Source organism: Notothenia rossii, assembly GCF_949606895.1.
Source record: "Notothenia rossii genome assembly, chromosome: 11".
Classification (NCBI taxonomy): Eukaryota; Metazoa; Chordata; class Actinopteri; order Perciformes; family Nototheniidae; genus Notothenia; species Notothenia rossii.
The window spans coordinates 25,260,302-25,284,348 of NC_136910.1; the positions used below are offsets into that span (position 1 = coordinate 25,260,302).

The 24,047-nt window shown below is 40.2% G+C and overlaps 1 protein-coding gene across 3 annotated transcripts; it reads right to left on the minus strand.

Moving 5' to 3' along the window:
• Positions 1–126: 126 nt before the first annotated feature.
• LOC307025762 (signal transducer and activator of transcription 5B-like) lies at positions 127–23,722 on the minus strand. 3 transcript variants are annotated; one of them, XM_079660621.1, is made up of 19 exons: positions 23,576–23,722; positions 22,145–22,279; positions 21,238–21,394; positions 18,011–18,100; positions 17,621–17,798; positions 16,977–17,107; positions 15,493–15,644; positions 15,074–15,229; positions 14,147–14,326; positions 13,299–13,386; positions 12,757–12,879; positions 10,819–10,911; positions 10,471–10,677; positions 10,166–10,260; positions 9,225–9,367; positions 8,826–8,981; positions 8,630–8,681; positions 5,879–5,986; positions 127–4,962 (listed from the first exon to the last, which is right to left on the minus strand). In XM_079660621.1, the coding sequence occupies exons 2-19, from the start codon at positions 22,270–22,272 to the stop codon at positions 4,839–4,841; spliced, it is 2,361 nt and encodes a 786-aa protein (XP_079516747.1). In that variant the 5' UTR covers positions 22,273–22,279; positions 23,576–23,722; the 3' UTR covers positions 127–4,838. The 3 variants fall into 3 exon arrangements, with proteins under 3 accessions (XP_079516747.1, XP_079516746.1, XP_079516748.1); XM_079660620.1 differs by having other exon boundaries at positions 13,299–13,404; XM_079660622.1 differs by lacking the exon at positions 127–4,962 and having other exon boundaries at positions 5,655–5,986; positions 13,299–13,404.
• Positions 23,723–24,047: the final 325 nt, after the last annotated feature.

Here is a 24,047-nt window from a genome sequence, read left to right on the forward strand (position 1 = left end):
AAGTTACTAGCTCCAAGCTTCAGATAATAATTCAGAATACTTGCCAAGTGGCTAAATGTGTTATGTAGCAAAAAAAAGTATCTCATCAATACAGTACCTGGTTCAACAAACCAATGTGGGATATCATTCATTATAAAAAAAACTTTTATTTTCAAATCCCCAATCGCTACATTTAACTTCCAGCAGAAAGTGGCACAATAAGGATGTAAATACAAAGTACCCAAACAGGCCACTGGCTGCACATAAGCAAGCAAAGACACCAGGCTAGAAAAGTAAATTACACTGAGGAAAAACATAAATTAAATTGATTTAAAGACAAGCAGGAGAAGAACTGATGAGCACAAACACATGAAATAACGGCTGGTGTGAACATCACAGTGCTTGTTTGCTTTTGCCGAGTTTGAACACCATCAAAGTTTGTGTTTTATTTACCTATCAAGCAAAAAGCATAAGACGCAGAAAGTTATACACTCAAGTCAGCAGGTTTTATTTGGTTGATTTGGACTAATCTAAACTTATTTCACAGTGAGTTTTCTTGAGGTTTATGGTGTTTACTTCCATTCTGGGTGAGTTTTGTTTCTCAAGGTGATTAGACATTGCTAGTAGTGCAGAGTCAAGACAATGGCTTTAAAAATGTCCTGTATGGACCGTGCTGTCCCTTCACAATCCACAAGGCACAGACAGATCTACAGAGCCTCTGTAGGTCAAAACTAAGGCTACTGAAGTGAGAATTTAGAAAAAGCTTATTATGCAGAGCATGAATTCTTCCACCATGAGGGCGCAGACCTGCCCAATGATGGGAATCTGGCACTTTCAGAAGCTGTGAGGATAAATGATCGACAAACACTTCTGACTGAAATAACTATTACACAATATGAGGTATGAGCATTCTCCCAAAGGAATCCACTGACAGATGACAAAGCTGTAAAACAGCACACACCTCAAAGTAACATTTGACAACATATATTCATACACGGAATATGTTTAGGATTCTCTATGTCATAAACATTCACTGAAACTGTCACATTGAGACTTCTCAAATCAATATAACATGTTGTAGTTTGTCATTTTAGTTTGAGCCAGTTTAATGTATCCACTAACTGATTCCAATATTTTATTAATTAATGTATTGTTGAACATTTACAGTTATTTTAGTCAAGTTTAGGCTCAGGTTAAATGACAAGCTTACTTAACACAAACGTTAAGCTGAGTGCATTAGATGAGCAAAACCACACAAAGGTCACTTCAATTGAATCTGTTACACCATGATTGATAATAAATGATGTACAGTGATTGATAATAAATGATGTAAACAGTGCTCCTGGCTTCCAAAACAAGATGCATTTCATATGCACATGGCTCTGACCAACTATTCAAGAGGGACATCCACGGTTTCTAGGGCAGAAAACTGAGCTATATGAAAGAGATCATTAAGTAGAAAAGATACTGGTGCCGAAATCCAAGAGCACTGACTGTAACATTGAAACTGTCCACATGGAAAGATAATCAATTTTCTGCTCATTAATGTAAATGTTGACTAAAAAACAACCAGAAGATGCAAATAACAATCATAACAGGTGGGGAAATAATTATCCAAGAACAATCACGGCAGTTTGATATCCTGCATTCTGTGGTAGCTTCAGTTGCTAAAACAAATGAGACCCAGCATGATAGGCCATTATACAAATCCTCTTTGATTGTTTTACACAAATACCCCATGACCTGCACTTTATCACATATCAATGATACATTATATAAACTCAGTTTTCTGAAAAAATACTCTGCTATGATTGGCTAATTATTTATGTGCAGCACAAATGTGAGGGCATGTGTAATACTGTAGCATTATATTTTTCTGACACATTATTAATCTACATAGGGTTCAAAAAACACATGACGTTACTTTAACACTACCATACATCCAGCCATTTTAAGTAAGAGGTGGTAATGTTGCCATGAATGCAACTTGACTGAGAACCGCTCCAAATATTTTCCCCAACTAGTAAACATCTGTTTTTTGAGAACAGTATTCAGTTTTCTGTGGCTCCACAGGAGCTTGGTCGAGTCAGAGAAAATAACCCAAGTGACTTTATGTTGATTTTAGAGATCACATTTATAAATGACTAGAGGTGTGGGGTTGTGAAAAGACAGGGAGGGAGAGGCCATAGTTGCATTTCACCACTTTAAAAACAATTATCCATCTCTCTCTCAAACAGGTCATTAAAGGAAAATAATAAAAACATAAAAACTATGAATCAGTACTTTGGGTAAACAAATGGCAGTTAAGAGTTTAGAAAGACTCTAACTGGTGATTGTTGGGGATTCCTTTCCATATCTCCAGATCTCAAATGTAAATGTTGTATAAACATTCACCAAGGCAACGAGCATTAACTCGACTATAACAGATTCAGGCACAGTAAAATGTAGCTAATTTGACGTTGGTAAATTGAATTCTAATTTGGTAAACCCCAACTATATTCTCATGGATATTGTCTTTATGTAAAACATTGTAATCAATAAATATCCCTCTAAATGATCGTGTTATATCACCCATTGTGTTTAAAACTCCATCTAACAAAAGTAAAAAAATATGACTTATGAGTTAAGTCTTTAAATCAACAAGCACTTTATAAGAAATGATGGCATCTATGACTGATACAACATTTTTGCTTTAAGGTATAGTACAGGAAATTCATAAAATGGCTGTGATATAAAATATTATACAAAAAGCACCAAAATGTAGTTTGAAACCAGACTGTCCAACCTTAGACCTCATTAATCAAATCTTTCTCCAAAGGAACTCATAAGTAATGAACTCCCCCTTGTTTAGTTCAAAGCGTGTGTGACCGGTAGCTAATGTTCGCTAATGTTAGCTTAGATCAATATTGCTGTGTAGTAGCTCACAATACCAAATGTGTTGGCTGATCCTTCTACACCTGTACTATTGCAACACCATGTTTTAGCATGTTATAAAGACATATTGGTGGTTTTACTACAAAAGTATATGTCAGATTTAAACTCATCAACTGCTGTGTCACTTAGCATCTGCCTAGCTTAGCTGTGGTTTACAACAGGTTCAGCCAAATTGCTGTGAAAAATGGTGGGGATGGTTTTAGATGGGATTTTACAGATTAACTGTTAATTTATTCCTCCTACTGCTGAGAAAACTTTTCAGAACTGAAACAGTATACAGTTGATTGTCACAAAACGATGCATCAGTGTGCACTGTTAATATAAGTAGTTTTTCACATTCAGCGTAATTCGTCGATATAAAAATGTGTGTATATTTGAAACCTACATTTTTGTTCCATCTATTTCCTTATAAAATATGTATTTTAACATATTGACACTTGGATTGTTTTATAATCATGTTTACTTGCTAACATGCTAGCACTAATGCTTGTTGTTTCTTGCCTTAGCTGGCACATAAGTGCTTTTTCTGGTTCAGTTTAATAGCGTGCAACATTGACAGATTCAGCATGTCGTCTTTGCGTTACTGGCACGCTCATGCTATGCAAGACAACAAACAAAACGGGGACCCAGTTATTGAATCATTAGTGCTAGGTGGTCAACAAGGTTTGAATTCATCCTAAGGATCAGTGAGCTCCAGAGGCGATGGGTCAAGCTATCGGCAGAAACTGCTTTGTCTGCAATTTTCCTAGTGGTAAAATAAGGAATTACACTTTCCGGATCTGTCATTTGATGCACTTCGGCCTTAAAATACTTTTCACTGTAGACTTACAGAGGGAAAGATAACTGTAAATCAGGGGATCATTCTTTTCTGAAGGGAAATAGACTTCCCACCAAAAAATGTATACAGCCCTTATTTCAAAATATGTCCTATTAGTCGTACAAAGGAACCCATGGATGCAGAAGATTCAATTGATTTTGCATTCATACCAATTTGGCTGTATGCGCCACTGATCAACTTTCATATTAATAACAGGGGCCCTGCCTCTAACTCTGCAGCCAGTCCCTTTATACATCAGCATCAGGGTTTAAACTTAAACCACCTTATTTAGTTCCTGAAAACACATGTGTCTTAAAAAATGTCTCAATGTCCAAGCCACAATTAAGCCAATGACGTAGCAACCTAACTAGGAAACACATTGGTTGTTTCCTGCTTGTTGTTCTATTCATCTCACTCTGCTCCCTGTATGAGCCCCTCTTTAAAATAACAGACTTAAAATAATCTTGGAAAACTTACATTTTCCATCATCCTGTAAATTCTTTTGGTCACAGAGGCTGAGATCCAGCAAAAGTGACCTATTTAATTTATTCTGGATTGACTGAATACTGATAAGAATTAGCGACACATAATCCCAGTAATGGAGAAGATTTAGAATGTTTCAGCATTTTGTCACCAATGTTAAATGTGTAGATGAAGCAAACCTTCAGAATGAAAAAAAAGCTGGTATGACTGCTGTACATTTCTAAGCAGACTTCTCCTTTTGCCAGCTAAAAGCTAAACAGGCACATATGAATGCAAAGCTTACGTAAAAACTGACTGTATTTCATGTTGAATAAATCCAGACCGGAACAACACATCAACCCTGAGAAACTACGGTAAGTGGGAGAGGACATTAAGACCATCAAATGTCTGTAACATTGATTTCTGATAGTAGGTTTTCTTTCTCAACAGAGACACTTAAGCAAGTGGACGGATATATGACAAGACCTTCTTTTCACACTAAACCCCTGTGGGGAGCTGAAACTGAAATACATTGTGATGTGGATCTGCCAGAGCAGCCGATGAACACAGGAGACGTTTCTCTGTGGCTGCAGTTGCGGGTGTTTCTGTAAGATAAGATGGAGAAGACCTGAAGGTGTGCGCAGGTTCAGGACTGCTGACTGCTCCACTGGTTGGCCATTGGCCTGCGGAGCAGCTCCTCCACATGGCGCGCCACGTCCATCGTGTCCTCCAGGTCGAAGTCTCCCTCTGCATCCAACATGGTGTCACTCCTGACAGGACGACAGTAGAGACGCAGGCCACATTGTCATGAAGGAGGTTCATTTGACAATTATTGTTTTTTTTTCTGTTGGGATTTTCTACAGTGTAATTGTGAATTATCATGAATTATCAGGTAGAACATATCGTAAGTAATTAATCAAAGAAACACTTAAAACGAAACCCAGACAACGCAACAGAGTCAAATATATCTCTGTATCTTTAGAAAACTGGTATATATATATTCATACATACATATATATACACATACCCACATGTCTGTATGTAAGCTGCCATGAAACACAGACATCATATTGTCATCTTTTAAGATTACGAACCTGTTAAACAATGCTAATGCTAATATACACGTCCAGCAGTTAGAGAGCATCAAAAGCATGCATTACTCAAATCCATCAGTTGAAAAGACACAAAGACTCCAGCATTGTCTCTCTTTTTGCTCAGTTTTGGTCTCCACCATCTCCTGAGGAAAATATCTGGCTCATAAGCTGCTAAATGCGTCACTATTTTCAACAGCGTTTTCCTTACTTTGTCTGTCTGTTGTTTCCTGGCATTTTCTCTGAAAACAGCTACCAGCTGCTGTCGAAAACAACTGTATGACAGCATTAAGTAACCCCAACAAAATGTAAAGCCAGACAGCTGAACAATAAGCTGAAACTCACTAAAGCTCAGAAAAGCTGAGGGAATCTGCGGTCATGTATTGTTTATTGATTTAAGTCACTTTTAGTAGAGGCTGCAATACCATTGCAAAACAACATAAAGTGCCAACAAGTACAAGCACTGGGAATTTGACTCCAGTAAGAATATGTACACTTTATCATCAAGGTGTACTTCAAGTATGAAAGCTAAATGTACTCCCTTTCATTTTACAGGGTGTTGTCCCAAGAATGAAATGTAAAGGAGTGTGCTTACATCGAAGGGTAGACTCCAAAGCTGCTGGGGTGGCTGACGGACGGAGAAGCTGTTTGGTCCATGAACGAAGGAGTTCCTCCACTGGGTTCAGATTTTGGGGTGGTGAATCTAACAGAGACATATAACAAGCATTATTTCATCAACTAATCTGACCATGATCACGTGTCTGCACCAAGCCCAATAACTAAAAACAGATATTTTAGTAACTAATACTGTAATAATAATAAAAAATAATTTCTGAATGGCTAGCAAGTGTCGGTCAAGCCTGTATTAGGATGCTTTAAATACAACTTCATACTATAATGGCAGACGTCTGTGTTTGTGTGTGTGTCCCAGTTTTGATTATCTTTAGAGATGTCCCGATCCGATCACGTGATCGGGGATCGGAGCCGACCACGTGATTTTCAAAAGATCGGAATCGGGAGAAAAAAATCGGGGATCGTGATTTTCTTTTTTATTTCTTTTTTTTTATAAATACTATTTTTTTTTATTTTATTCAATGTTACAAAACAAAAATGGCCATGTTCAAGTCTTAAAGTCATCCTGAGGCCTTAGTTTTGGTTTCAAATTACACAACATCATGTATGTGTTGCTTTTTTGGGGCTTGTTTTCATAGACCTGGTTGCTTATTTATCTCAAATCTGGCAACAGAGTGGGCAGGGTGCAGTGTCTAATTGTAGCAGTAAGCTAACGAGTACTGATAAACTTTATTTTGTTTTGATCCAATGCTGCACAACTGAACTGATCCAATGCTGCTGTGAAAAAAAGAAGCTATATCCATGTTGGATAGAATATCCAATTGAAATAAAAAAATAACCTTAAGGGACAACTTGAATGCTTTTTTTCTTTTTTTCCTCTTAATGCATTGCATAAAGATCGGATCGGGAAAATTCGGTATCGGCAAATTGTCAAAATCAAATGATCGGAATCGGATCGGGAGCAAAAAAAGGTGATCGGGACATCCCTTATCTTGCCAACATTTGTAAGGATTTACTTTATACTCAGTGTGTGTCAGGGGCGGGTGGTAAGAGGGTGGCAGGAGATGTTGGCAAGATAAGGGATGTTGAGGGGTGGCATCCCCTGGCAGTAGTATATGCTGATTTAATCCCAGTCATATCAATCAATGTTAACTTGGAAAGCCACAATAATGATATTTTCACTCAATAACATTAGGTGACATTATCGTGGCTCATCAGTAAAGCCATAAATATAAATATATAAGGTGGCAGACATAATGTAATGAATTTTAACTGAACAATAACTGAATGAGTTTGTTTCACTCTTAGACCAGCAAGGGTACCAAATCTATGCAGACTGCTGCAATAAGTACATTAATTAACTGTCTCGTCAATGTTTGTCTGAATTAATATGATAATATTAACAATCATATTATTCCTATCAGCTGTCAATCACTGTTATGATTCACATATTCAGTGTTCTTATAAAATAAACTATATGTTTTGGAGGAGTTAATGATGAATGTTCCTCAAGATGCTTGCTCACCCTCCTTCAAATTTGAAAGACAAGTACCGTTATTAGATCATATATCAAAATTCAATAGATTCAAAAGGAACAGTTCAGCGCTCCACAACTTTAATGCAAACAGTTACAACCTTGGCTTTACATCAGAAATAACACACACCAAAGAAGTGACTAACTGCATCAGTTAGGGTTAAAAACGTGTTTTCAGCTAAAACATATACATCGCTGCAGTAAGGTATTATCCAGTGGAAAGTCCTCACCTACTGGCCTAGTTAAATCAAAGTGGTTACTTTTTTTTGGCTGGGCAGTGAAGTTTTACACACCGTCTTATTTGACTTTCTCAGGACTTTAGGGGCAGACCCCCACAAAGAAGAAAATATATACACACAATACAAGGTCATCATCTTAACAGTTTTGTATGCTCATCCGTGAGCAGAGCATCAAGTTGGCATGCCTATAACAGCTGAATGCGGCGATTACCATTTTGTTCAGCAAAACGCCTCACAAACTGATCAAGATCAACAGCTTTAGTGCGTTTTGATTCAATGCTGAGTACAGCCAAACTTGACATTCTCTTCTCTGTCATTGTAGACCGCAAATACCTCATTCCTTCAGTACTGGGGTCCGAATGCTTCTCGTTTTGCGCCGTCTCGTTCAAATGAAATCGCCGCCAATCATATTTCCATGCTCGCGCCAGGGCCGGGGGAGGGGTTACACGCGTCTTGTGCTGCATTCACTTGCACTCGGACATTAGAGACTTTCTCTCAGAAATATCCAATGAGCCACAACTTTTCTTTCAAAACAAAGCTGCCAACTGGGGTGGCAAGGCTATTTGTAGGGTTGCAGTTGCCACCCCATGCCACCCCGGTAGATCCGCCCCTGTGTGTGTGTGTGTGTGTGTGTGTGTGTGTGTGTGTGTGTGTGTGTGTGTGTGTGTGTGTGTGTGTGTGTGTGTGTGTGTGTGTGTGTTGTCGAAGACCTGAGGAAGTTCATTGGTGCTTTGACCTGGGGCAGATACATTTGATGAAGCTTTTGTACTTATGAGAGTTACCACCATAAACCTATGCATAAACTCACGGTAAAGCTACAGGAAAGATATTTGAAAGGTTTCCGTTTTTATGTTGATAGAGGAGGGCAGCATCGTGTTTAGGGATTCAAATACCATGTCTTCATTAAGCTTAAGTAACTTGCTTCTTATTCATTTTTGTCCATTTGAAGTGATTTGTGTTTGCTGAGGCAGTTTAACAAAAGAGAGAAAACACAACTTACTCTGGCACAACTTGTTTGATCTGTGGTTTTACGTATCCATCCACCGCTTTTGCTGCAAGAGAGACATATCGCCTTACATTGTTTAGTCATTTCAACTTTACAATGCCATCCACTTACACCTCACAACTGAGTTCTATACAAATAAAGAGTTCTTCACTTCACTGTTGATGTGAATAGAAAAGATGCTGGAACTTACAGAGGGGAGGGGTGTAGTACTTGGCGAAGACCTCGTCTTTGGGCCGGTCCGGGTACAGGAACAGAAGATGGTTCAGGTCACTGATGCGGTCCGCCAGGGAACGGATGGAAAAGTCCTTTGTTGTATAAGGCAACAGATTCCAGACCAGCCTCTCACCTAGCCGAAGATCGATAAAAGCAGATCACTCACTGTATTCATCAAGATGTAAAATAATATATTTTTCGGGGATTATGGTGCATGACCTGTGTAATGCACAAATGAAAATACACCAACAAGTGGAATTAGAGATGTTACTGAGAGGGAAAAATTCATCTTGCATGCATTTCATTCAGTTCAATGTTGTGTTAATTAATGACTCACACTTATTGTAAGAGGCATGACAGCAGGGCAGTTTGGTACCTTGCTTGTTGGGGTTCTCAGCCACCCAGGCGATGGTGATGCCTCCAATCTCTGAGTCGCTGAATCGCAGCAGGAACGTGCCGTTGGGTTTGGACAGCAGCATGTCCTGCGCCTGCTGCTTGTTAACAAAGCCCAGGATGGCCCTATGAACACACATATACACACACAAACACTCAGAAAACAAAGTAAACCCATTACTGTTCTTTAACCTGAGGAACATCAACTCGAATCGTTCAAACTATTGCTTTTTGCATTAACGATTTATTTTGTATCATTTAAAGAGGTACTGCAAAGATTGTCTTAGCATCGGGACCTTAATAACCAAATGACAATTGAACCGATTGGTTGAGCATGCTTTTGAGACGGTAATAAAAAACCTACTCATTAATTGTTTTCACAATACAGATAAAGGAATAATATTAGATGTATCATATCTACAACGATGAATGAGCGTTCTTGTATTTTAGACGCAAATAGTTGATTTTAATTACAATTACGTGCTAAAACAAAAAATTACAATAAAAATGACAAACACGCTGTTAGATAGAGCATGTTTTTAGAGAAGCACTATTATTTAAAGAAACAGTGATACCTAGTGGACTTTTTGAGCATAACATACCTAAACCAAGAACAAGATGGCTCATTTCGTTTGACTGAATTTTAACATATTTTAAGCTATAGTATGAAAATAAGATATAGTGACTCAAAATGTGTTCTCCAAAACCTAACCAATCATTAAAGGGTTAAAGCTAGATCTGCCCTTAAAAAATAACAGCCTTTTCTTTTCGGAGGACCACCAGAAGTATCCTGGAGCTGTACTATGACAATATCTTTGCTCCTCACACGTTCTTCCAGTACTACTTTTTCAACTTACTTTGATCTTAAGTTGCTCTTTTAGCTACCGACATAAAACCGTCTCTTGTAAAAAAATGAGCCATTACCCATCATTCCAGTGAGGCTTGAGATGTTTCTTCATGAGCTCCACAACTCCATCAAACCACTGCCAGAAGGTGAAGTTGCGTCCGGGTAAGCTCTCCTAAACAAACCAAACACACCATCAGTACGTTTACAGGCACCCAAGGCTAAACCAGGTTTTTGTTGTGTGCTATCATTGGTCATTTTAACAGCAGCAGATGCTTCTGCTTCTTTTTTATTTATATACCGTGTTGTTATTAATACATACACAGGTTGCCGTATCAGACTATCAGTAGGTAGATCATGGAGAAATACGCTGGAAGATGCTCACCCTGTTGAACTGGGCCCAGGATATGCTCACGTTGCGGAAGTCCTCAGGGTTGTTGCTGCTGCTTGTAAAAGCTTTCTGCGCCAGGAAGACCATGTTATCTTCCGACAGGCCCCGCCCACTGTGCATCTCTGCCTTGTACTTCATATCTAGGGCCTCACACAGCTGGGGCCACATCACCTTGTCTGGCACGATGAACGGCACCCTGCCCTGAGGTGGAAACATGGAGGTCAAACAACCAGGGTAGAGGACGAGTATGTAGATACATTCATTGTTAGTTTTGCTCTGTATGTTTGGGTCTGTTCAAAATATAATGAAACCTCTGATTAGTTGATGATAGCATTAACTTACCGGCTCAGCGAAGGCGTTGTCCCACAGGACGGTGGCTGTGGCGTTGTTGTCCTGACTCCCATGGACAATCACAACCACAGGCAGTGATAAGGTCTACACACACACACACACACACACACACACACACACACACACACACACACACACACACACACACACACACACACACACACACACACACACACACACACACACACACACACACACACACACACACACACACACACACACACACACACACACACACACACACACACACACACACACACACACACACACACACACACACACACACACACACACACACACACACACACACACACACACACACACACACACACACACACACACACACACACACACACACACACAATTAAAGAGTAGAAGTGACGCATCGGCCAGTGATGTATCTGTGTTGCAGGGCTATGTGACTTAGTTAGATCCTCCAGAAAAACGTGGGCTAAAATCCTTGATTATGCGATTAAACATGCGGGGTTTTTATGTGATTTTATGAGGTGAAATTGCGGGAAGTTGCGAAATATGCTAAATATGCGGGGGGGAAAAAAAAAAAAAAAAAATATTGGGCTGTCTTATTTATTCTCTCTCACACACAACCTGCCACTAACGTTAAACCCCTTTACTATTCAATTAAACACATTCTATGTTTATTTATTGTAAAAGCAATTGGGCTATTTTAATCTCACACACACACACACCCCCCCCCCACACACACATACACACACACTTCTCCGCCTCATTCTGTTTTCATTTACTCGTTCGTTATCTGAACCTTCAATCTTGTAGGCTACTCACTTCGTTTCTTGTAGCCCTCGAAAGGGTTTTGGAGGTTGATGCCTCGTGAACGTTAGTTGTTTAGCTTTCTTGTCCGCAGCAGCAAAAAGCATTTTTCGAATGTTTGAATGAATCAAAGTGGGTCGTCACCGTCGATTTTCTCTTATGCTCCAACACACAGTTGCACGGGGTGCAGAATAGTTTCCCCCCACTTTTTGCCCGGTCTTTAATAGAAATGTTCGTCGGTAAATGAGATGGATTAGATCTTTTCATCTTAGTGTTTTCTCTATCGTGTGAGCTCCACACGTTCACTCTATACAGTGTTGTTTACATTCTGTGATGCGCGAGCTGATGACGTCACGTCAAGACGAGTTAACTTTTTTCCCCCTCAACTTTGTGTGGAAAAATGCGGGGATAATGCGGCCTTTTGATAAATATGCGGCCTTGTACAAATCTGCGCCATTTTGCTGATTATGCGGTAAATTCTGCAATCGTAGAATCGCGTTTTTCTGGAGGGTCTAAACTTAGTACTGGTTACTGTCTAACTATGGGAAACTGCATTGTTCATATTTGGGTGTTTAGGCTCAATGCAGCAGTTTGTTACTAGCCTCTGCTCTCAATGCAGAGTTAGGGTTAGAAACATCTTTCATCTGCTCCTTTTGTTGACACGAAAAGTGGGCTCCTCAGTCTCTGTTCATCATTATTCCCCATGCCCTTACAAATGCATGAACTAAAAGCCTGTTCTGTGTATTAGATATTTAATAATTAAATTGAAATAAAGGCAATATCATGCTATTAAATATGTATTATCATTAAAAGAAAAGACAGGTAATAATATATTATGACATAAATTAGTTGGCTGTAGTGCTATAATAAAAATGTTTTGTTTCACTGGCAATAGAGGGGAATAAATAACAACCAAAACAAATAAAGAGAAAAAACAAACGTGTTGGCATCGGCTTAGACATGTGCAATTGGTGAATCCCTACTATAACTATTAATCAATGTGAAATGTTTCATTTTAAATACAGGGCTTAGAGAAGAGTCTAAAATAGACAGAGGCAGTGAAGAAGGCAGATCATTTAATTACTTAGGAAGATACCGAGTGCTGTTCACAAGTAAATAAAGGGTCAAATATCCAATTACTTTGACATGGAAGACCAGCTCGTTGCCTCCGACGCTGAACTGCGATTCGAACAGAACCGTGAACTTCTCCTCCGTCACCGACTCTGCACCGCGGCGGTCTGAACGCTTGATCCTCTTCAGGGACTGTACCAAGACAAGAGAGGAGATTACACACATACACCTTCATAACAACAAACATAGCTCATACAGTACACTCTAAGCAGCTGCATCTCCATTCTCTGGCGAGGAACTGTGCATCAGGCCAGTTTTTGAACAACTAGTATTTGTCTTGCAAATATACCCTGACATGTAAGCAATATAATTCTATTTTCTGAAGTTTTCAAATCTGAAATAGTTTTGTATGTCGTTGTCAAAAAGGCAGCACAATCAATCGAAATCGCAATAAGGACTACTATCCCTATACTATACTATAGTTGTCAACTGAATGGGATTACAAACCAAAATATATGAAGGTATTGTTGCATGCAATTTCAACAATTACATAAATACAAAATGTTATATTGGTAGTCAGGTCATTCATACACTTAGCCAGCAGAGCATACCATATTTCTGAAGTGTGCACTGAGGGTGCCGGTGGCCTGGTGATACTCCATCACACAGTTGTTGTTGAGGATTTCTCCACTGCTTTCACTGCCAAGGCAAATAAAGCTGTTAGAAAGGATTGAACAAAGCTCATCTGTAGCAGGAAAAACCTTCAACAAATGGCGATGTCAACTTAGTACATATATTTTGTGACTGCAAAGGAGTGGTGCAGGAATGAGTCCAACAGCACATAAATGAGTTAGCAGTGTACCAGTTCTGGTTTCCTCGTCCCAAAGTCAACTGTTTTTTGAACCTGTTATTGGCTAGATGCTTCAAATAGGATCTATGGTTAACACAAGCTGAAGAGATGATCACATTTTGTTCTACCCCTCTGGTGAATGTCCAAAGATGCTGTGTATCAAGTGACTAAATGACTCTAATAAAACTTTATCACTACGAACATTAGCCACCTTTAGATTAGCAGTGGTAATGTGCAGCCATGTGACCTTTATGTAGTTGTTTATATCCTCACGTTGGACTTTTACTTCTGCCGATTGCTTTTTCACTTTAACATAACACATACAAAGTGTTGTAAATAATAAAGTGTGTAAGTATCATAAAAGTGTGTTTACCACAGATCTTGTTTTCTGCAATATTTCTAAATCCAATGGAAAAAACCCTAATGTTTTTGTCGAAAGGAGCCCTTGCGTTGCTAATGTTTGGGTCGGCCTACAGAGAATAAATGACAGCACCACTCCGATCATTGTTTTTTTTATATCCAACCAAAGACCTGCAACAAATCATTTTAGCTCAACATTATCCATGTGTTTTACTGGTACCTTCATCGTCATGGCCCTATGGCCCTCACCTGTGTGTGCTCTCATTCTTCAGCAGAGCTTTGGCCTGCTGCTCGCTGACGATGACTGCTTTGACCTGAGGGGGGTTCATGTGGACGTTGAGCTTCCCCCCCACCAGGAGGCGCACTGTGGCTGCAAACTTGGTCTGGGTCTTTAACACTTGGGGGGGCTGCTTCTCTATGATGAAGGTGCTGAAGAGAAGAGATGACAACAACATGATGGGCTGCTTGACATTTTCTCACAGAAGAGGAATTCAAAGGCAGTGATCTTGTTATTGATAAAGTTTTGAGAGAAAGAGACATCTCTTCCTTGTAAATATTATCATTTATTTCCAGCAAAGTAATAATTAATTCGCAAGTCACTTTTCTTATTTGTTACTTTATGGGGATAAGAAATGGGAAGTGTGGTACAGTTATGTTTTTAGTTTGTTCATGATAAATGAAAAATACATTGTTTTCCTTGTAAAGAAAACTACGTCAATTTTGCTTTTGTTGAAAATATATTTAAACACAATGATATTTTCAAAATGTATATGTGTTTAGGTGCATGTTGTAATTGTCATTATTTGCACAATAATTTGGAAATATTGTGTGAGAGAGAAAGAGAAAGCACATGAATTCAAAAGTGAAAGAGAAACTAAATGCAGTAATTGTGCGTTGTAATTCTGTAGCTAAGCAGCAGTATAAATAAAGAACAGACTGAGTCTCTGATAAAAGGTGATAGCCAGACATTAACAAACTGGTTATAACTGACCTTGTGTGTATCTTGTATGAGAGGGGTAAACACAATAAGTGTACCAAAAAAACAGACGCATACAGTATGAATAGCATCTGCTGCTAATCATACAGCAGCAGCTCTCTGTCCTTAAGTATTAACGAGTTCTTCTTAACATCATTCCTTAATGTTTTTCACTGAGGTTAAGTGAAGCTGGTTCTCACCTGGTAACCAGGGCTGAGATGATGTCTGTGATGTCAGAGTTGAGTTTGCTCAGCAGCTCCTCCATGGGGCCCGGCAGGGGGAGCTGCTGGGTGAGATGTTCACAGCGCCGGATCTGCTGCCGGTTCTGCCAGATCAGGTCAGCCAGCTTCTCACACCTGGGGCAGAGGGAGGGAGGGGGAGCGGAGAACATTAGGCTGGTTGTTCTATGCAAGCACATTTAAAACTGCAATATTTTACAATTGTTATTACATTTCTGATTCCGATTTATGCCTTTATAAGATTTATAATGTATCAAACTCAACAACTTGAATGAAATACTCAAATTCTCCTCTACATCAGAAATAGAAATGCAATGGTTAAAACCATTCCATAAACTCTGCATTCTATAATATAAAATACAAGTAAGAATAGTTGATACCAGGACTGGAGGACGTCCAGCCCCCCCTCATGAGGACCCCCGTTGCCGGACAGCTGTTGCCTCCTCTTCCACTGGATCAGCTCCTCATCCAGGATCAGGGTCTGCTGCTTCCTCAGCAGGGCCAGCGTCTTCTGGTGCTGCTCGGACAGGTCCTGCACCCATGGGACACTCAGCATGTTAACACACACAACAGAAACACACAGAGAAAGAAGATGAGCAGAATCTTGGACAGCATGATTATGCAACTTAATTGCTGTAAAATCCATGCGTTTACTGTTCCGCTGATTACAACTGATTTCGAGTTAAAAGGGGATATGTCCTACGACTGCAGTTCACTCTTGTGAGGAACTCGTGTTGCACAAGTCTGGAAAGTAATGAAGCACAAATGAAAGTGGTTTTTTTTAATAGAGTATAGAGTATAGAGTTCAAGACTAGTTAAATACCATGGGTGCGCTCATCCAGCAAGAGGAAGGCTGTATGTGAGGAATGGTTTGAAAAAATAAACAGCTCATCTAAGAGACCAGTGGAGTAGATTATTAGAGTTTTTCAAGACAAAAGGCCTCAATCCGATTACAATTGACTGGAGCTGCTGTAAGCCATTAAAAACATCAGGGACGTTGAGTTAGTGTTGCTGGGATGCACCAAAGAGCTACTGTGAGGTAACCTAATGTCTCACCAACAATGTGCAGCAGATCTTAGACCTGCTTTTATCGGATGTGAAATGACTGATGAAAATCTTCTGCTGCAGTGATGACTAAAACACATATAATGATGATGATAGAAACCAAGAAATTCAGAAGAATCAGAAATCAGATTACTGAAGAAAACCACAAACATTACCCATGCACAAGAGCACATACACACAGTATGGCCAGACACCATTCTCTTCCTCACTGTGGATGTTCAGAAAGAACCATTTTGAAACTGGCTTTCCAATTTACATACCATTAAGTAAGTTACATAAATGAAAAATAGTCATTTGATTTATGAAATCAATTGAATATAACTGCAAGAAGGTGAGAATGACAGAGAACCAGGATGAAAAAGCTATTACTGATTGGGTTAATATGATTTTTTGTATTCTTAGGCGGGCTGAAATGAATTATCCTGATGTAGCCCAAACTAACAATATCTGCTCAATCACGAGTGCTCAAATCTTTCCTTGTTCAGGTCCTCTTGGAAAAAATATAATCTATAACACATTATTTTCCCATGCACCAATTTGTTTTTCACCAGAGAGATCAACTTGATTTCTAAGTATATCTGATTCTGAACATGATGAATGAGCATATTTATGATCACAAAACTACAATGTGATAATATCATGTGCAGAAGGACATTTGATCATGTCCTAATAAGTCATCAGGGTAAAATATTGGATTCAAAAGGTTGTTGGAATAATCATGAGACCGAAAAGAATAAATGGAGTAGAAACTTTCCTTCCTAGCCTGCGTTAATGTAGTGTGTGAGTGTTGTCTCCATACAAGCCTGTATTTCTGCAGTGTGCTGGCCTCTCTGGTGAGCCAGGTCTCCACAGTGGTCCTCTTGCTCTGCAGGGTGGTCTCTCTCTGGGTGCGCTCAGCTGGAGGCAGCGTGGACAGGCTGCTCAGCTGGGCTAACAGGACGAGTAGCAGGAAACATTACAAACAACACATACCACAAAACAATGTTCACTTCTGGGAAAGAAAGTGAATCTGCTATCTTTTAATCAGGACCGGGCTGTAGTGCGTTTTCCAACTAACAGATTAGTCAAATGGGCTGGTGATGTTGAACATGATGAACATATTTTCTCGATAATCTGTGTTCAAATATGGAATGGAACTTCCCATGAATTAATGAATTACCAAAAAATGATGTTATATTTCACATTATTGTGATCTGTATATGTACGTGTGAGACATTTTATTCCTATTTTTGGTATCATGTTGTTCTTTTGACACATATACGTTGTCATATACGTTCAGTGTTGTTGTTTTTTGTAAGTGTTTCAATGTGAAAAATCCAATAAGACAATAGTAAATAAGAAACGTAAATAACTTTGTATTGAACTTATTCCAAAACATATAGTTATAGTTGTTATAGTTATATTTGGTCCTAACACATCTCTGTGTGTGTCCCTCAGCCTCACCCTGGATGCGCATGTTCTCCTGGTACTGGATGATGAAGTACTCCTGGCTGTGCTGCAGCTTCCTCAGCTCGTTTTCCGTCTCCTGTGTGGCCAGGCGCAGCTCCTCGAAGGACTGGTTGATCTGCTGATGGCGCTGCGACAGGCTGTCCATGGCCTGCCCCCCACCCCCAGAGCTGGCCTATCCACACAACATTTAAAAAGTGTAGATGTTTTTTGTTTGCTTCTACCAATATCATGACTCTATTACTACTACTAGTACATGTCATTTATTGTTCATAGATATCCTTTCCCAGATGTCAATCTTAACCCAGCGACAATTTGGGGAAGGTACCGTGAGTTCACAGGAGTTCTGCAATGACAACACACATTCACTTCTCCTTTAACACTTACATTTGTGGCTTCTTGAACCAACCTCTGCTCTGAGTGTAGGATGTGTTTGATGCAGCGCACGAGCTCCAGAGGACAGCGGTCATAAGTGCTCTGCAAAACACACACACATCACACCGCCGATGATTAAGATTAGTTAGATAAAATACCATACCATCAATTTAGAGCCAGTGCACTTTATGACGTGCTCACTTCTATGGCTCAGCTCTTTCAATTCAAATTGTTTTGCTGATATGTGAATGCTCTGAATTATTTCTTGATAACCTTTAATGCAATACAGTTTTAAAGGACATTTTTAATATCGGTAATTCCTTATTACCTATAGCAGAGGTTCCAAAAACGTTATAGACTCATACAGGCTAATACATATCATGAAATTGGCCTAGCCTGTCATGCATTTCTCTTAACCACTCTCTGTCATACCCCCAACAATATACTGATTTTGAACTAATGTAGGTCACCAGTTTGCAAATAACAAGCCAGCCAGGTCATCACTTTCATCAGTCAGCATCACATGGTATCTTTGCAAGGACAGATGACCTAGCCTAACCTGACATCTAGCCTGTCACGGAGAGGTCTGCATTTTTGTCTCTGATCTCACCACAATGAAACACAAACTAAACAATATAGACATATATTATGTACTTACAATTGCAATCATGGCTAATACTAGTACAATGTAGGACAATTAAAACTTGCCCAATTAAAAAAATATCCTGAAGAGCTCTCTCCTTGTTATTCTCTCTTAGATGGGTGAGATGGCCAAGGTGACTTCTTTTGCTTCCAGTTTGTAACCTTTACTTACGGCTCTCTCTGTCCTCTCACATCGCGGCCGGCTCGTCAGTCCCCTCCTGCTCCCTGGCTAAATGACGCACTGCGTGCTAATAGAACCATCCTTCGGGCAGCAGAGCGGAAATGGTGGAAATCCAAACACCATGACGACCTCCTAACCTATCAGGCTCTCCTCTCCTCTTTCTCTGCTTCCATCTCTCAGGCAAAAAGCACTTTCTTTCAAGATAAGATCCAATCTTCCTATTCCAATCCCCAAAAACTATTTTCTATCTTCTCCACCCTCTTGGACCCTCCCAAAGCACCTCCCCCCTCCTCCCTTCTGTCAAGCGACTTTGTTAACCACTTTGAAAAAAAGGTTGATGATATTCGCTCTTCTTTTTCTGACTCACCTTTACTCACCGCTGGGTCACCAGACCCTCCCTTCACCCACACACTGACCTCCTTCTCCCCTCTCTCTCCAAGTGAGGTTCTTACCCTCGTTACCTCTGCCCGTCCTACCACCTGTTCTCTGGACCCTATCCCCTCAAACCTCCTTCAGACTATCGCTCCTGATATTCTACCATTTCTCACCCATTTCATCAACACTTCTCTAACTTCTGGTCACTTTCCAAACAGTCTCAAGGAGGCAAGAGTAAACCCTCTCCTTAAGAAACCCACTCTCAATCCGTCTGATGTTATTAACTACAGGCCCGTCTCTCTCCTCCCGTTCCTGTCTAAAACACTTGAACGCGCTGTCTTTAAACAACTCTCCTGTTATCTCCATCAGAACAACCTTCTGGATCCGCACCAGTCTGGTTTCAAGGCAGGTCACTCAACAGAAACTGCTCTCCTTGCTGTCTCTGACGAACTGCACACTGCTAAAGCAGCCTCCCTCTCCTCTGTCATCATCCTTCTGGACCTGTCTGCTGCATTCGACACAGTGAACCATCGGATCCTCCTTCGCACTCTCCAAGAACTTGGAGTTTCAGGCACTGCACTTTCCCTCCTCACCTCATACCTCAACGACCGCACCTACAGGGTTACTTGGAGAGGGTCCGAGTCCAACCCTTGTCAATTAACTACAGGGGTCCCTCAGGGCTCGGTTCTTGGTCCCCTCCTCTTCTCCCTGTACACAAACTCGCTCGGGTCTGTCATTAGCCCGCATGGTTTTTCATACCACTGCTACGCTGACGACACCCAACTAATTCTGTCCTTTCCCCGCTCAGAGACCCAGGTCGTCGCACGCATCTCTGCTTGCCTAGCAGACATCTCTCGGTGGATGTCTGCTCATCACCTCAAGCTCAACCTTGACAAGACTGAACTGCTCTTCCTTCCGGGAAAAGATTTTCCCACTCTTGACCTAACAATCAACATCGGCACCTCTGTTGTTTCCCCGACTCAGACTGCAAGGAATCTGGGTGTGGTCCTAGATAACAAATTGTCCTTCACTGCAAACATCGCTGCTACAACCCGCTGCTGCAGATACACACTTTACAACATCAGGAGGATACGTCCCCAGCTGACCCAGACATCAGCGCAGATTCTGGTCCAGGCTCTCGTCATCTCACGCCTAGACTACTGCAACTCCCTCCTGGCTGGTCTACCTGCATGTGCCATCCGACCTCTGCAGCTCATCCAGAATGCAGCGGCTCGTCTGGTCTTCAACCTTCCCAAATTCTCCCACACCACACCGCTCCTCCGCTCCCTTCACTGGCTTCCAGTAACTGCTAGAATCCACTTCAAGACACTGGTACTTGCGTACCATGCTGTGAATGGATCTGGCCCTTCCTACATCCAGGACATGGTTAAACCGTACACCCCAGCACGTGCACTCCGCTCTGCATCAGCCAAACAGCTCGCTGCACCCGCACTGCGAGGGGGACCCAAGTTCCCGTCAGCAAAAACACGTGGGTTTGCTATCCTGGCTCCAAAATGGTGGAATGAGCTCCCCATGGAAATCAGGACAGCAGATAGCTTACACATCTTCCGACGCAAACTGAAAACTCATCTCTTTAGACTCCACTTCGAGCGATAGAATTACTAACAAAGCACTTATATACTAATAAAGGGCTGGCTTTCTAAATGCCAGTTGAGTAGCACTTGAAATGTTTGGCTCTATGAAACCTGATGGACTTATATGATTCTGTTTTCTTAAAGGTTGTATCTTCCTGGTCGAATGCACTTATTGTAAGTCGCTTTGGATAAAAGCGTCAGCTAAATGCAATGTAATGTAATGTAATGTAATGCTTACAGCCAATGGCACCAACTTCTGACAAAACTACAATGTCCCCTTGTTTAAAAACCAGGCTACAGTTTGGTTTGACAGACCCAGTGACCCTAACCGTAACCCTAACCCAAACCAGTTGATGGTATAGCACTTCAGCTTTTGTGTTAATAGCACCAGCGTGTTTCACCTGACCTAGTGAGGGGTAAAACAATGTTTCAGGGCAGGCTGCTACCTTGAGCTGGTTGGCGTAGTGGCCCAGCTTGATCTTGAGCAGGAAGCCGTCCTCTCCTCCCTGCAGCTGGGCTTTCCTCTGCAGCTCAGACACCAGATTGTCCAGCAGACGCTTCGCTTTGGCTTCCTCCACTGGGTTGTCCAACTCCACTGAATCCCTGTGAGATCACATTTTAATTTTTTTCCAAATGTACTTTATATTTAAATTACAAGCCAATTACAAATGTGCTGAACATTAATTGTCAATGTAAAAACCTCATGAATACTGCTACAGTATACAAAAACATATTCTTGTGGGAAAGGACAGTAGTGAAGCTGCCTTTGGTGGTTCCCAAATGTAGCTATTAGCACATTAGATTGTTATTATTACAATTGTATTTTAAGGGCAATCGTTAAAAAGGTATTTTTTCTATCATGCCAGATTATATATTATATTGTGATTGTATTACACTTGCACAGTTACCTGTTACCATCATTTATATTTTACTTTTTAATTTTACTTGATTTTGAGATATTTCTATTTATTTTATACACTTTTTTTATTTTCAAATGATGTGCAAGGCCTTGTTTTAACATGCTCCTGTAACGAAAACATTTCCCAATTTGGGATCCATAAAGTATATCTTATCTTATTCTCTTGCACGATTTTGTTTCTATTTCTGCTTGCACTATAAGAATTATTTGATTGTATGTTGCATTGTTGGAGGAGCCTGAGACTACAGATTCTCCATGCCAAAACTATGCTGCAGCTATTCTGCGTACAAAAAAGCCATTGAACCTTAAATCACAACATATTTGGGATGTAATGTTTCTTTCAAATCCAGCAACATGTAGCTCCAATCTGAAGAAAGAACAATATTGTTTATATGAAATCCGAATAAAAGCAAAGATCAAAGTCTATGACATACCAGAGCTGGCATTCTATCCACTGGGCCAGGTAGTGTCGCACCTCGATGGGAAAGTGCTGGCCGTACAGCGCCTGCATCTGATGCAGCGCCTCCCCCTGCAGCTGCTGGGCCTGGATCCACATCGCCATGATGCTCCTGTGGAAGCAGCAGGAGAGCCAGAGGAGAGGCCAGGGAGAGGAGGAGGGAGACGGGAGGAGCAGCAAGCAAGAGGGGGAACAACGACGATGGTAAGAAGGAGAGGAGTTAAGGATAGTGAAGGAAGTTGATGTTATCACAATGTTTTAAAGAATCAGAATCTAGTTCATTGCCAGGAATTTGCTTTGGTGTATGGTGGTGCAAACATACAAAAGATAAGAAAATAAATTGTAAGAGAAGGTACAAAATATATTGATACATAAAGAAAATATAAAAAAAGAAAAAAAGAATAAAGACATGTATTTACACCAAATATAAATATACAAAATAAACTAATAAACGTAGTACAATGAATATATGACAACTGCAGTATATTGTATTTGAAAGTGGAGGGCTGTGCAGAGTTTTAGAGAGGAAGGGATATATAGAAATGTGCAAAATACATTCAGAGATGGACATTCCTCATTAAAGAAATGCCTTTATTTGAATAAAAAGCAGGGAACCAGTAAATAACACAAACCAATGTTACTGAACGCTGGATGTTTCCCAGTTAGATGACCTAAGATAAAGTGTCAAAACACACACAATGCTGATAAAAGAGCTTTAAAAACTGCACCTGAATTACGTGTCACAGTAATACAGTAACAAAAAACAAACCAACCCACATTAAGACAAGTCAATTCTCAGCTTATTACTTAGCATAACAATATTCGTACTACCATTATCTGTCTCGGTGGTTAACTGAGCATCCACCTCCTCACTACAAGTACAGTTATGGCAACTGTCATATGGCATGAAAGTATAACTACATTAGAGATACATCAAAAACAATAAGAAATGGCTTGGTGTTTGAAATTGTATGCTAAATGTGGCCATAAATCCTCACTTAGCATGTCATTTAGCTGAGAAAAGTCATATAAAAAGGAGAGCAGTAACGCATGTATTACACAGTCCTCTTCTCAGGCTGCACTCCCAAAAGTTTTTGACATAGCATAGCATGCTAACACTCCTGCACATTGAGATTGATTCGTTGGCAACCATTCGAAGCAGCAAACTTGCAAATAGCGATTATTGCTAAATAGAAGTTGACACAGGCTGAGAGGGAAGTCGGTGACTTTACGTTACGCTTGTTTCTGGGACAAGACAGTCTAACGTTAGCTAGCTAGCGAATGTAAGCTATTCTACCACCTAGCATAGTAGGAAAGCTCATTGGTGAAGTAACGATACAGCGACCATAGAAAACTTCTCTCCCATGAGTTTTCAGTAAGGGAACATGTAGTTACGTCTTTAACTTACCTTTTCAGAGTGTGCAGTTCACCTCACAGCAACACCATGGATAAACGGCGGATAGCGCACACACACACACAACTTGTAAACCTCACACAGGTTGGTTGACGTACATGTCACATCGCCAACTACTGGCAAAAGCAGCTGTTGTTGACCTGCATCAAGTCAGAGTGAATGTCAAACGCAGCTTCCGGCTGAACATTTCAAAATAAAAATAAAACCACCTTATCTCTAATATACATTTTCTTTACTATCGTTGTTTACTCTTTATTCAACAGAATACATAAATAATAGGGAATTTGTAGGTTACAATAATCATTTGCAAGTTTAAAGTTAGATACAGAAAGCATTTATTTCCTGTCGTATTTGTGTTAGCTACTTCCGTTAACAGTGGGATTAGTTTTGTATCATAAAGGTAAAGCAATACTTTCTCAGAATAAAGCAAAACTATGAGTTTAAAAGAAAAAAAACTGAGTCAAGC

Coding starts and splice junctions, on each gene's coding strand:
- LOC307025762 (XM_079660620.1), bottom strand. CDS start 22,272: ATGGCGATGTGGATCCAGGCCCAGCAGCTGCAGGGGGAGGCGCTGCAT. Junction 17,799..18,010: donor TGGTTCAAGAAGCCACAAAT/GTAAGTGTTAAA, acceptor TTGTGTGGATAG/GCCAGCTCTGGGGGTGGGGG. Junction 15,645..16,976: donor CACTGCAGAAATACAGGCTT/GTATGGAGACAA, acceptor CCATGGGTGCAG/GACCTGTCCGAGCAGCACCA.